At 38.2% G+C, this 14,660-nt stretch overlaps 1 protein-coding gene across 1 annotated transcript in view; it reads left to right on the forward strand.

The window, feature by feature from the left end:
* The first annotated feature begins 2,043 nt into the window (after nucleotides 1-2,043).
* LOC125239150 (homer protein homolog 2) overlaps nucleotides 2,044-14,660 on the forward strand; it is a 38,272-nt gene continuing 25,655 nt past the window's right edge. Inside the window, exons 1-6 of the mRNA XM_048146657.1 lie at nucleotides 2,044-2,150; nucleotides 10,610-10,766; nucleotides 11,540-11,671; nucleotides 11,992-12,165; nucleotides 13,113-13,136; nucleotides 14,291-14,436. Of these exons, the coding sequence (XP_048002614.1) occupies nucleotides 2,125-2,150; nucleotides 10,610-10,766; nucleotides 11,540-11,671; nucleotides 11,992-12,165; nucleotides 13,113-13,136; nucleotides 14,291-14,436 (659 nt within the window). The 5' untranslated portion in view covers nucleotides 2,044-2,124. The remainder of the gene's footprint in view (nucleotides 2,151-10,609; nucleotides 10,767-11,539; nucleotides 11,672-11,991; nucleotides 12,166-13,112; nucleotides 13,137-14,290; nucleotides 14,437-14,660) is intronic.

Consider the following 14,660-nt stretch of genomic DNA (forward strand, 5'->3'; position numbering starts at 1 on the left):
GTAGGTAATCGATAAAATTGTGTCGTGTTATTTCTGTTATAGAAGTCCAATGTAGCCAAACAAAACTAAACATAATAGTTACAGCCAAGTAATTATGTTTTTATTTGTTAATACTAAATTATCAGATTCGTACCTAGACTATCAGATTCTTTTTGGTTCAAAATCGATCTCACGAGATGGCGTGTTACGTGAACGTTGCGGAGTTCAAAGACCTCTTTCGTCAACGACTTTTTATTATTTTTCTACAAAAATGTATGTCGGCCAGTTACACCGTTCGTTTAAGGGAAAGTAGTTTAGACACTTTAGACTTTCGACAGGAATTTGTGTCAATTTACTCAATTTCTTAAGTAACTTCTAATAAAGAATCTAATATGTATATGTGTATGTCTAAGATATGAAAAACTCAAACCTCTCAGTTCAAAACCTATACATACTTTCATACATTATCTACCTATATAACTAGCATAACTAGATAATTATAGTTACTTATACCTTTCTTTACCCAAAATGTGTGGCGCAAAAAAACCGCCCACACATCATGGGTCAAGCTCCGGTATGGTAGCTAAAAAGTGAATCATGTCCTAGAATTTACAACATTTCATCATGTCTTCTAGCATTTAGATGTTGACTAATTGCAGAAGGTAGAATATTTGTAAAGATGTAGAATTATTACAGATGTGGAATTATGTGGAAATGGAATTATATATTATTTATAACAACAGTTTCGGTCCGGTATCGGGTCTATTCAACCCGATGCTGTTTTTAAATAATTGCCGTAAAACAAATCCCTCTGTGTGCGGCTTATCCGAATTCATTGAAATAACCACTCGTACAGCTGAACTCATTAGACTAGATACTTATTGTGTTTTTTAAAACTTCCAAAAAGACTGGGTAAGTTTCTGAAGTCTAGAGAAATAGGTCTGCCTGCAGAATAAATTGCATAAAATTGAACTCATAAGATTTTGCAGAGCAACCAATTCTCCCAAATGTTCCCCACAGAGGGCAAAGGTCACGTTCAAAATTTACCCGTGAACTAGTGACATAGCAACGCGAGCCGTCGTAAAAGCGAGTCGTGGATCGTGGAGTCACGGAACACACCTTCGCGATTCGAAACAGCTACCTATAATTAGAACTATATGTAGATCTAATATTGAGATAACTTCTCATTAAGCACACAATAACGGCAATCGATGGCGTTGTATAACACGTGCTTTCACCGTTGAATGTTTTGCGTGGTAGACCTAGCCGAATATACAGGATCACATATTAATTAGGTATCGTTGTTTTTTACGAATGGTGGAAACAGGTGGGTACGTGAAGATATTAATTAGCTCAGGCTCAATACACAGCGTTGAAGCGAATCTGCAGTATCTGTGGAAGAGGAGTATGAAGTTGGAGAAAATGTGTAATTAAATATATTATTATTTTTGGTTTAAGTACATTAGCCTGTACAATTTGTAGTATTGTGTATTTAAAAAAAAGTATAAAATGTCCTCCAGGCAAAAACATTCAGTCTAGCAATAATGCTTTTATGAAAGGTTCAATATGAGGCAATATTCTCAATTTCAGAACCTTGGATGAGGTACCCTACCCTATGTGTTCAAGTTTTTGAAGTCATGGTCAACTACTTCTGTTTTAAACAAAAATTGTATTAAATCAATTTCAAAATACAGAGCCATCTATTGTGGATAGGTATAACTTTCGTTTCAGCCATCTAGCGGGGAGTAGACAAAGTTTGACACATGATTTTGACATCTAGTGAGGAGTAGCCGAACTAACAATTCTATTTTACCACTAGATGGCAGTAGGATAACCATACCTAATAGAGAGCATTAATTTTAGCACGGATTTGTTTTTATTTGTATTTTTCAAACTAGAATAAAATACCTATTCACTAAAAACAAAACTTTCGACAGTTTCCTGTCTTTTTTTCTGAGGTTTTATTATAATACTTCAAAACCACGGCAGTCATAGACAGTCAAAAATAGTATCAAAACTTATATTTTTTATAGTTGGTAGCTCGATGATTGTCTTTAGTTTATGGTGTGATCGCCGCTTGTGACAGTTCGTGTGAGAAAAATTGGAAATTATGAAGTAAAACATTTTCTCAAATATTGTGTTTAAATGACAGCAGGAAAAGAAACGATGGGGTAAGTTTAATTCTACAGTTTAAGTAGAATTTAATTCGCTAAACTCTTCTTTTCTTGCGTGTACATTAGCTAAGATAATCCATTTCTAATGCCCCTTGGCATTTCGAGGGAGGGGATGCATTTTACCCATGCGTAGGGGTATTTTAAGTCTACTCTCCAAGGATCACTATTATTTACAATCACAACACACTATGACGTCAAACAAACGTGTGGGGGATGTAAATATGTGACCTATTCAATCAATTACACCCTATTTCCTGCGCTTTCGTTAACACTCGTAGTATATTGCATCTATTTCCGCCTAAATAGGCAATTGCATTGCATACGATCGAGTGGATTTACGGCCAGTAAGGTCGCCTGGGGTCGGGTCAGGAGGTTCTATTTTTAAAAACTTCATACCTGAGTAATCCTTTACTTGGCTGTGAGCGCCTGTTAAGTTAGGGCGTATATTGCGGTGAAATTCGCTGAAATTCTGTTAAAATAACAATAATTTGACATAATGCGTGAGGATAAGAATTCAGGCATCTAGCCCCCATAACAGAAATGAAGTAAGTGTTTTTCACAATTAATTCCAGTTGTCCTCATCATTATGATCCTTAATTTTATTTTAGATAAATTGTAAAGAATATTCTTTAACAGAAACATTTCTTCATTCTCGAATTATCCTGGCATTTTGCTATGGCTCATGAGACATTGGTGTCCACATTGGGACTCCTAATTTCTATATTTGATTTTTTTTATATTGGTTACAACTTACATCCCTTATATTGTCAGTAAATATAATTTCTAACTGTTCTTACCCTACCAAGTAAAATTATTGATCATTGGCATTTATCAATCTCATCCCGCACTAGTTGTGTATAATGAATCCCAGACAAGAACTTATGTGTCCAAGATTTTTTCATAGGCTTAAGCTAGTATTGAGTATTGTTTATTTTGTTATAATTTTGTATGTGTCTTAGAAAATAAAATATTTTTTAGGACAAAAAATATTTTATTTTCTAAGACCCAAATCATTCAGAATTTTCTCTCTGGATTTATACTCTAAAATGGCTGTGCTTATGACTTTTACATAGATCAGCAAATTATGCAAAATTCCCCTTAACTGTGTTTTGGCAATGTTTTACCCAATGACCATTTATCATTTGTGCCCAAATACATAAATTAATTCATGCCTGTTTCAATGCCATTCTTACCAGGGGTTACAGTGACATTTTGCTAGCCTATCATGCTATGGTTGCTAGCATATAATACTTTCAAAACTCACTAAGCCACTTGCACCAACGAAAATGGAGCATTAACCCAAGGGTTAACCCACCATTTTATATGGAATTTGACAGATGACAGCCCACTAACCCTGAGTTAAGTGATTGGTGTAAGTGGCCCTAAGTGTAATGAAATAGTCGTATTTACATGTAAGTTGGGTTGTAGTTCACTCTCATGTCATATCTTATCAGTACATTCATTTCTCAAGCATCCCGGCTATCAGCCGTCAAACTCATCCCTTTATCTTGACATTTAGTACTTATTCACTCTACAGTCTTGTGCCAAATTGTCAAGTGCTAACATGGATAATATTGTCAATGACATATTGTGAGTATTTAGCAAATTGAAATAAAAATCTTACACATACTGCTACTGCTAGCCTTTCTCTGCATTTGGCGGCTCCAAGATACAGGCCTAGCCTAGTTTGAAATCCACCGGACATTGCCTGTGTAATGTAAAACTTTGTGTCTTAATTAATAAATTTACTTCCTTATTTTGTCCGGTTGCCTTTGGCATAGACCTCTCCTAAATTTCTCCATGTCTCTGTTTAGAGCTTGTCTCAAAGTCAGAAAGGTAGCCTGCTACCTGCATGATTTCTAGAGATTATTTTTCCACAGGACTCAGGAGCCCTGTGGAAAAGACAAGCTCTAGTAATCTTACAATACAGAAAAGTGACCAAGTCCATCGGTGGCCAAGGCTTAAGTGGCTAACATAGATTAATTTATTGTAAATTACACAAACTAAGTCTCCACTGCTGCACAACCCCTGTGCACACCCAAGACTGGTATTAGTTTCCATTGTGAAAATAATTGTAGAACATGGGCCAGAGGCTCATTTCTCAAAACTGAAATTTACAAGTGGAACAAACAAAGTCTCTTTCCAACTTGTCATATTAGAAATTGAAGTAAATTACATGTATAGCTTCCAGAAATGTGCTCCTGGGGCCACAACAAGCAACAAGGTTGACAAGCTGGAAAGAGACGTCCGCTTGTAACTTGTAACTTTCAGTTTTGAGAAATGGGTCCCAGGTAAATATTTTATACAAATTCTTTACTTGCTCTGTTTACTTTTTATTACATGACAAGTCATCAATGACTATTTACATTTTTTTGCAACAAAAACTACGAAATAGTCATTGATGAATGACTTATGCCATTTAAATGAAAACATAATTTATAGGACATTGTTTTAGCCTGCATGTTCATGAGGCTATTAAAGTAGTGGTGATTAAAATGGGTATTAATTAACATAGGTTGCAAATATTTGTGTTCCATTAGTGTAATCATTCCGAGTGCATGTTTAACATAAATATTCACTAGAGGTTTTATGTCAATAACAGTATTGAGGAAAGTAATAGGTACATTATTAGCATAGTAATTAGTTCATCAATTTTGAGTCAATAATACCTATCAGAGTCCTAAAAGTAGTTGTAATAAGTACCTATTTTTTGTATTGTCCATACTAAAATCTTTTTCATGTAAATCAACATGTATCTTGTATCTCTAATCTCACTCACTCATGTTTACATGGTATCCATTTTAACACTAACCTTGAAAGATGATCGCCAGTCTACTGACATACTTAACACAAATAACCTGTTAATTACATTGAATTAGGTTCATTTGGCCTAATTTTGAATGGTGGAATGGTTGGTTGGAATGTGTGCGTTTTATATTTAGATAGACGTAACTTAACGCGAACACGTGATAGTCACTTGACAAAGTGGTTGGAATGTGCGACTTCTGGTTCGAGCGCCATCTTAGCGGTCTCGCCTATATAGTGAATAATTCATTTGTTTTTCACCACACCAACTGGTAAAGGCTTTCTTTGCTATTCGAAAACAGATAGCAAAATTGCATTTTATCCACAAGGGGGCAAAGTAATTTCATACAAATTTTAACTCGATGTCTTTATCTGACTGCTAGATTTTACATATAAATGATTCAAAATCATCATAAATACTGAATAAGTTGATGTATTTGATTTATTTTGATGTTTTATAGTTGGTATTTTGTTCGTGTTGGTGTGGTGAAAAATTTTGTGTTTCACTCGGTGGCAAAGTTTGTTTCGTGCCTTGATACCCTCGCAACGCTCAAGATTCCACTTTTTCAATGTTAGAATCTTTCGCTTGCTCGGGTATCAATATTGGCACGTGCTGTTAAACAACTACTTTGCCCCCTTGTAAAACAAATAACTATTACTCGTTAAGTAGCGGCCCGTGTATGCGTGTGTTTTATATTTAGGTCGAGTGCAAAATGATTTGAGCAAATAGCAATGTAAAATAATTAAAACAGTAAAAGATGGACGTAACTACGCAAAAACGTGATGGTCACTTAACAAAATGTTTTTGAGATTATGCTATGAAGTTTCACTTGAATTTGTATAATACATATATAACAATAATTTATAATACACCGTGGTTTTTTGTTTTTTGTTAAATTCGACACGTTGCTAGGTTCAGAACCACCCTGTATATAACTTTTAGTTAAATTCGCAAAAAAAAAAAATTCATCATTTTCATACATAATAAATGAATTTATTAGTGTGAGAGACCCTTAACAATAATATTCAAGCTAGTGTCAAGTGATTGACGGCACATGTCAAAACAAATAACATTAGGAATTGGTAAAGGCTGTCACACACGTGCTCAGTAATTATCTTTATTTTTTAACCCCCGCCGCAAAAACGACGGGGTGTTATAAGTTAGACGTGTCTGTTTGTCTGTGTGTGTGTCTGTCTGGGGCATCGTAGCTCCCGAACGGATGAACCGATTTAGATTTAGTTTTTTTTGTCTGAAAGCTGAGTTAGTCGGGAGTGTTCTTAGCCATGTTTCATGAAAATACGTCCACTAATGTCGCGGTCGGGGATTTTTTCAAAATTTAAATTTTGTGCTTATTTAATAACTCGATAAGAGTTAAGACGCTAGTTTCTTAGATAAATTAGTTGTTATTAATGTAATGAATCTTCCCTTAAAGTTAATGGAATTAAATAAAAACAGGGTGTATAACAAGAATTTGTATAATACTTCTTCCGCGCGGAGAGACTCCTCCACACACTGTTGTTTTGTGTGTCACATCGGTGGCAAACAAATATACGGCTTGCCTGTTGGTAAGTAGTCCGTAGCTTTTGTATGCTTGTAAGTCCAGCACGGGTAGCATGGTCGCGCGATAGACGATAAAATATCATGCCGTCCCTATCGCACTATTTGTAAGAGCGATAGGGACGGCCAGATGTTTTATCATTTATCGCGCGACCATAATTGCCTGCCTGGTATTACTTTCAGCTCTTGTCATGGTCGCGGATTCCCGATTGGACTTACTTATTTTATTTCTTTAGTACTAAGTAGCGTAAACGCGTCAATCGCCTGTATAACGTTCTAACGGTGACCTCAAGATCTATTAAAAATACTGTGCAATCGACAAAAAAACATACACATCTGTATGGATTATTTGTATTCTAAGTTGGAATTTTCAACCTATTTACCACACTGTAAACTTGTAGGAGCAGCGATAAATTGGTGGTAGAAGAGCTACCAATTTTATTATCCACGTCAGTGTCTCTGGTTCATCGGAGGATTTCCATCCATGCGCACGAAATACGCGATTAATATCAAATAATAACTTCGGGGCATTCAGGCTACGCTGTCCCCCTACAAGGCTATTCATTCCCTTTGAAATTCAATATTCTTTCCGCTGAGAGAAAACAGACTATATTTACCCTGGTTACCTTTCTGCCTTTGTTTCTGACCTCGCTTTGATGATATGCCGAACAATGTCTCGCAAAATGTGACTGAGTCTTTCTTAAATTTTACCTGTATTTTAACTTTTAACCTACCTGTTTGTTAATTTTTAAGATTTTATTCATGTAATGGCCGCTGTACTACCTTCCACCAACCCCCTTGTTTGTTAATTTTGGCGTTTGCGCTTGCCGGCCAACCGATTTTATTCTTGGCGCCAATGGCCAACTAACGTTTTCATTCAGTTGAGTTTGCAAAATAATAAGTTTATCTATGCAATAAAGTGTAGATTTTAGGAAATAAAATAACCAATTTTTAAATTTCTGATTGTTAATTTCTTGATACCTACGGGGTTAACCCTTATGAACGCCATCTTTCATCGTGATTGGTTCGCCAATGGGCGGCGTTTCATTGTTGGCCAAACCGGCCATAAGTTTTGAGTTTGCAGTCATAAAACCAATGAAATGCAACCCTTAACCCTTTGAAGGTTTATATGACGAAGGTTTATATGACGTGCACGTCAGTTGGCGTCTTTGGCGGTCAAGGGTTAACACCATACACAATTATGTCAATTACACATATGCGCATTACAATGCGCCAACATTTTAGTCGTATGGTGGAATATACGATGCAGTATTTGATTATCTAAATAAAAAAAAAAACGCCCGCTTACACAAAACAAGTGAAACGAACTATTAATCTTTTAATGAAATTAATAGGATTGTTTGTCGCGTTTTGGTACAAAATCATCTGAATTTCAAAGTTTTTACGCTCTAAAATTGATAACGAGTTTCTAGGGATTCAAAGCGAAGGCAACCGAACAAGAGAAACGGACAATAAATGAACTGTAACTGCTACTAAATTGAGTTTGCAACAAAATTGGTATCCATATTGATGGGATACATGTCTTGGTTCATGATCTATTTTTAATGAATGTACCTACACCAGTCTTCTTTACTTCAGACACTGAAAACCATTACATTACATTCATTGCTTTTATGAAAATCTCGCCCTTAGAGCATGTTCAGATGACAAGCGCTCAACGCGCGTTTTGATAACGCGCGTTTACAACTACATAACAACTTATTCAGGCTGTACACATGCTAACGCGCGTTTTATTAATACGCGCGTTGAACGCTGCGCTAGCGCTCGACTGTTGTCAGCGCGCGTCAACGCGCGCTTTGAGATCATTGGTTTTCTATGTTTCCGTTCAGTTAAGCGCGCGCTTTCGACGCGGATGGACGTATTTTAGGGTTCATCGGGTCGTCCAGAAATCGTCCGAAATGGAAACCGAAGCTTTTGATACGGAATTATTTATAGACGAAATAGAGAAACGTCCTGCGACATGGGATATGACAAATATGACAAATTGGGTGGAACGAATATCTCCGTCTTCTGGCGCGTCGTTTCAACCGTTGGTATAATATCACCGTTAAAACTGTTCCTACGTCCATCTTCGACAAATGTAAGAAATCTACTGACTGAACCATAGTGGTCGCGGCAACGCGCGTTCAACGCTCGGCAAGCGCGTGTCATGTGAACACTATACAAAAATTTAGCGCGCGTTCAACGCGCGTTGAACGCTTGTCATCTGAACGTACCCTTATAGTAAACTAAACGATGAATAGGGACCTTTAAGTAGACCATTGACGTGCGATTTTACGTGATTTGGGGTAACTTGGCTGTTTTGGAAATTACTAATATGCTCTAAACTGATGTATAACTATCAAATATTTGAGGTATGAAATTTCGAATACATCGTTTCGTTTGAGTCTGTATCGTTTACAAGTACTAAACGCACTACGACTACATATGTAGTAGGTATTTGCCGTACCTGGTTGTTTAATGTAGCGTGATAGCTGGCAGCACTCCAGGGTGGCTAATGTCACAATCGCTCACGAAACGCTCACGAAACGAAGCGCTAGCTATCTCTATCGCGCTTGCGTATTGCACAGAGCCAGCGGCGTATCGCTTTCGTTTGGCGTCGGAGAAATGCCATTCGGCTAGTCGCCTGTCGATAAGGGCTCTGAACAGGCATTTAGGTTAAACTATATGTAGCAACAATGCAGCTACGTAGCTCCTCTTGCTGCACAAGTCTTCACGCCATTATAATAACTAGATTTGTCGTTTATCTGCTACAAGAAATGTGAAAATGCTAAGACATTTTTTGTTCAGTTATTTGAGCAAGTATCTGCGTCACTTTACTTACTGCCCCTGCCATGTTACCTGTTTCTTTTTTATTGATTCATCTGACTGATGATTTAGTCAATATATTACTGATGGCAAGCATGGAAATAGAAATAACCACAAAATTAAAATTTTGAAAAAAACTTAGTAGACCGATTTTCATGAAACATGGCTAAGAACGCTCCCGACTAACTCAGCTTTCAAACAAAAAAAAACTAAATCTAAATCGGTTCATCCGTTCGGGAGCTACGATGCCACAGACGGACACACATACAGACAGATAAACAGACACACAGACACGTCAAACTTATAACACCCCGTCGTTTTTGCGTCGGGGGTTAATTAAATACTTATACTGCCAACAATACATAGGGGGACAATGCCACGAGAACCGTCGATATACGAGATGGCAAAGGATATTTTTTCATTGCAAACGAGTATAATAAACAATTAAACATTACTGTTCTGATACTTAAGAAACATATTGTTTTTCCTGGGAGAAATATGCCTAAAATACCATCGTTATGCTTAAAACAGTACATGACAGCAGTCAGGCTTAACGGCTCGTCATAAATACTAAAATAATAAATAAATAAAAGGGATAAACTTTATTCAGGTAATAAAACTTAAAGAACAAATAAATAACAAACTAACTCTAAAAAAATAATAAAACAACTTAAAATTAAATGAAAAACGAATCTAAACTAAAATATATCTAAATAGGGCCCCCGCGGAATTGTGCCATAGATGCTAGCAGCATTCCCTCACTGAATAGCAATGCTTATGCGTTGCTGCCAGCTCTCTGGTCACCGGTAGTTTCTATGAGCTTTGCGCTCAGCTCTTTCAAAAGTACATGGGCGCTTGGACCCCATGGCCATAAACACCAACTGCCATAAAGTGGTATTGGTGTCCGAGACCCCGATAATTTGCCACCATAAATAAAGTAAATATTGGGGACACCTTACACAGATCAACTTAGCTCCAACCTAAGCAAAGCTTGTACTATTGGTGCTAAGCGACGATATACATACTTAAATAGATAAATACATACTTATATACCTAGAAAACATCCATGACTCAGGAACAAATATCTGTGCTCATCACACAAATAAATGCCCTTACCGGCATTCGAACCCAGGACCGCGGCTTAGCAGGCAGGGTGTAAAAATACATGGGTGATGCAAATAAACTCCAGGTGTAGGTCTTCTATATTTACCATACTAATTGTAGTAAAACTATGCAACGGTGTGACGCTATTTCTCTCCCGCAGTGAGCAGCCAATTTTCACGTGCAAGGCGCACGTGTTCCACATAGACCCGAAGACGAAGCGATCGTGGATGTCTGCCAGTTCTGCCGCCGTCTCCGTCTCGTTCTTCTACGACTCGTCCAGAAACCTGTACCGCATCATTAGCGTTGAAGGGACCAAGGTACGTTTTTTTTATACCGCGTCGGTGGCAACAGGTCTACGGTCCGCCTGATGGAAAGCGGTCACCGTAACCTATGGACGCCTGCAACTCAAGGGGTGTCACATGCGCGTTGCCGACCCATTAGAAACTTGTACACTCCTTTTTTGAAGAACCCCATACTGTAGTTCATCGGAAATACCTCAGCATGGGAGCTCATTCCACAGCCGGGGCGTCCGCGGGAGGAGATTCCTCTGAAATCCGCACGGTACGCCACCATTTAGGTTGCAAGGTGTGTGGTTGAGCGCCCTGTCGTTGGCGAGCGGTGCGATGATAAAAAGTGGTCGAACCCAAATTTCTCAGTAAAAACACTTTAAAAGTTACATTTAAATACAATTTTGTGTCTCTTTTTTTTTTCTTAGCCTATTGGAGTGTCCCACTGCTGGGCAAAGGCCTCTCTTCTGGCTCTCAATAATTCCCGATTCTCCGTTACTTCCGGCCAGTTGTTTAGGTATTCGTCAAGGTCGTCCCGCCGTCTTTGCCTGGGCCTACTTCACCCACGCCTGCTTGTGTTTCTTTACCGCTACAAAATCGGAGTGATTGAGTTTCCTGATATAATTGCACATTATAAGAATTGTGATTCAGTCTTCCGACTTATTTTTTCCTTCGTCTTATAGAATGTAAATGGCGCAGCCGGTAGGATCTAAACTTATTTATCGACAATACTTTGTTCTCGTGCAGATTTCACCGTTGTTTTACTACTCTTTACAGCATATTTATGTCGGTTTCTTCCGCAGGCGGTGATAAACAGCACGATAACGGCGAACATGACCTTCACGAAGACCTCTCAGAAGTTCGGGCAATGGAGCGACGTGCGGGCCAACACTGTTTACGGACTCGGGTTCGCGTCCGAAGCAGAACTGGGCAAAGTATGTACTGAATACAACTGGCAAAAGTAACTGTTCAACTGTTTGCCAGCTTGTAGACTCTGTAGGCTTACGCATAAAATTAAGATTTTGCAAGGATATCGTTTGCGCCTTTTAGAAGTGCATAAGATATAGTTTTCAATACACTAATAATTATTCTATGCGCATGAACACACATTGTTACGCTAGTTGGAAACCCGCGATTGTTACTATATATTTTGGTTCATTCATAAATAATTGACCTCCAAAATTAGTTTCAAAGTTTTTTCTTAACTACCTACATAGATTTATGTTCTCCTGTTTCTTCAAATATTTTGTTTCAGTTCATAGAAAAGTTTCAAGAAGTAAAAGAGGCGATTCAAGCACAGCAAATGTCAGGGAAGGCAACCAATGGCAACAGCGGAGCCGCCACGCCCGTAGCATCTGCCACGGCGTCGCCTCTGCTAGCATCCCGCGCGCCCGCTGACGAACCACCGGTCGCCGCTCCCCCGGTACAGGTACCACTAATCTAACAGGTCTAGTATAGCAAGAGTGGTGCCGCTACACCCGTCGCGTCCGCCACAGCGTCCCCTCTGCTAGCGTCCGTAGCGTCGTCTGCTAGCCCGCTGACGAACCACCGGTCGCCGCCTCCCCGGAATAGGTACCACCAATCTACCAGCTCTAGTACTTTATAGGCAACGCCGCGGCACCCGCCCTTGGCTCCTGCCGCGGCGTTGCCTGTTCGGCTCCTACTCTACTGTTAACCCACAAGCTTGCAGACGAACTTTCTGTCACCGCTCAGCTGGTACAAGTACCATAAGTCAGCCGCCTTTTACTCCTGGACATTCGTGTACTGCGTAGGTATACCCTGTATATATACCCGATGGTTTCAGAACAAGGACTAACTTCACCAATAATATCTTAAATTACGCCTTCTTACACATGAGCCGTCATCAAAATTCACTAAGCACAAGTAATTTTAGCATCATTGGTAGTTTTTGAGCTAACATTGTCGAGTTTCGTAAAATTTGAGATTAAGCTCTTTGACAGAGTTTGTAAGCCTCTTACGTATTTGAATAAATAAATTAAATTATAAAATTGTACAGCCACACGCTAAGCTCTTTAAAATAAGGTGGGAGGCGATAGACAGAGTTTGTAATCGCCTCTCGATGGCTAAGCACGTTAATATTTTCCTTATATACACAATATTACTATCACATATGTAAATCTTATTTGTATTCCATCCGTGTAAACTACACTATGTTTGTGCTGGCTTATGCCCTAGATTGATTTACGCGGATCAGCGCGATGCGCTGACGAAATCTTAGTCTGTAAAGGTCATGTTCGAAGCAAAGTATTCCACTCTTCAATGCCAAACTTCCAAGAATGGTTTAGATTTTCAAAGAGTGAATAATATCATTAATCAACACGATTACAAAATTTATAATATATTTTTTTGTTGCAGCCTAAAGTTGACAACGACGAAATGATACAAAATTTATACTATAACCATTTTTAAAATTATTTAATATCTGTTTCGCAGCCGTATCCTTAACATGTGTCGCCATCTAGTTCAAAAATGAATAGTACCTACATCGAGCGAAATGAATTCTCAGCCTTAACAACACAACTACTCCACACGAGATGGCGCGCATTTCGCCACAAAAACTCAAATAGTGTATTTTCTATTCGTTTTAGCCTCGCCATCTAGTGTTTGCAGGTACTTACATCGACCGAAAGAATTTTCTTAAAGTACAACTACTATCAAGAAAAACGCATGAAAACTAAAATTATGTTTTCCGGGACCTGGATAAGTTAGACCGATTTTTCACCCCCCCCATAACAAATTTCTGCGAAATCGATTTTCGTCAAAATAAATATATATATAAATAAATAAATAAATAAATAAATATACAACAAAAGTATAAGATTATGTATGTGGGATCACCCCATTTAAAACGATTTTCTAAAACAACATAGGTACTGTCAAAATTCCTAAATTAATCAACTTATGTAATGTATTACTTAAATTAAGTTATTTTATTAATTTATTTTAAACATTAAAATAATAGAACTGTACTATTGTGTGCCCTTACAGGGTTTCATGAACTGGAACCAAATGTAAATTAACACCTTATTACGTACATGACAATGCAATATTAAATAAATGACTAAAAAGTTCCATTATTTAATATAATTTCAAAGCCATATACATCGTAAGACTACCGCAATCAAACAATTTTAGGTCTTTGGAAATATCTACTGTGAACTGTGTATGCCACTCAGAACACATTTACACCTTTTCCAACTTTAAGAGTGGTTTCGCACTACGTCCTATCACGTCCTATCTATCCGATATTTTTAATATGTTTTGTGTTGTTGTATTGTATTAAATGTGTTTGTATTGTTATGCTTATCACGAATAAATGATTTGTATTGTACTGTATTATTGTATTGAATCAGTAAAATAAGATCCGTCATAGCCGTAGAAATATTTGAATAGTACTTTACGCACTACATCAGATCTCCGTCATCTGATTTAGTTCCGTCATTCTTCGGATCTAGTGGCTAAACTACGATGTATCGTAGCTATCAGCTATTTGTAAATTGGTATGGTTTTCAACAAGTCTCTCTTTCCCGTAGGGTGGATATGCGACAGTAGGTCGGGCGCCGCGAGGGCCCCTCGCGTCCACGGCGGCGCCCGAGCGCTCCGAACTGCCCCCCGGAGAGTCCGTCGAACAACAGCTGCGATACGAGAACGACCGCCTCAAGCTGGCGTTGGCTCAGAGGTAAGTTCAGTTAACAGTCCTGTCACGGTCGCCAGATGTAGGAAACTTAAGTGAACATAGCCCGAAAGTAAACTAACACAAAACGATTCGCGATTTATTTTAGAGTGACGTTGATTGAAAAAACATAAAACAATAAAAATAGAAATTCATTTTCGATGCCTGGCCCCGTATACGCCACAGTCGAATTGTCACGTCACAGTTGGATTTAATGTTTGTCAAAAGGA

Source organism: Leguminivora glycinivorella, chromosome 2 (genome assembly GCF_023078275.1).
Source record: "Leguminivora glycinivorella isolate SPB_JAAS2020 chromosome 2, LegGlyc_1.1, whole genome shotgun sequence".
Classification (NCBI taxonomy): Eukaryota; Metazoa; Arthropoda; class Insecta; order Lepidoptera; family Tortricidae; genus Leguminivora; species Leguminivora glycinivorella.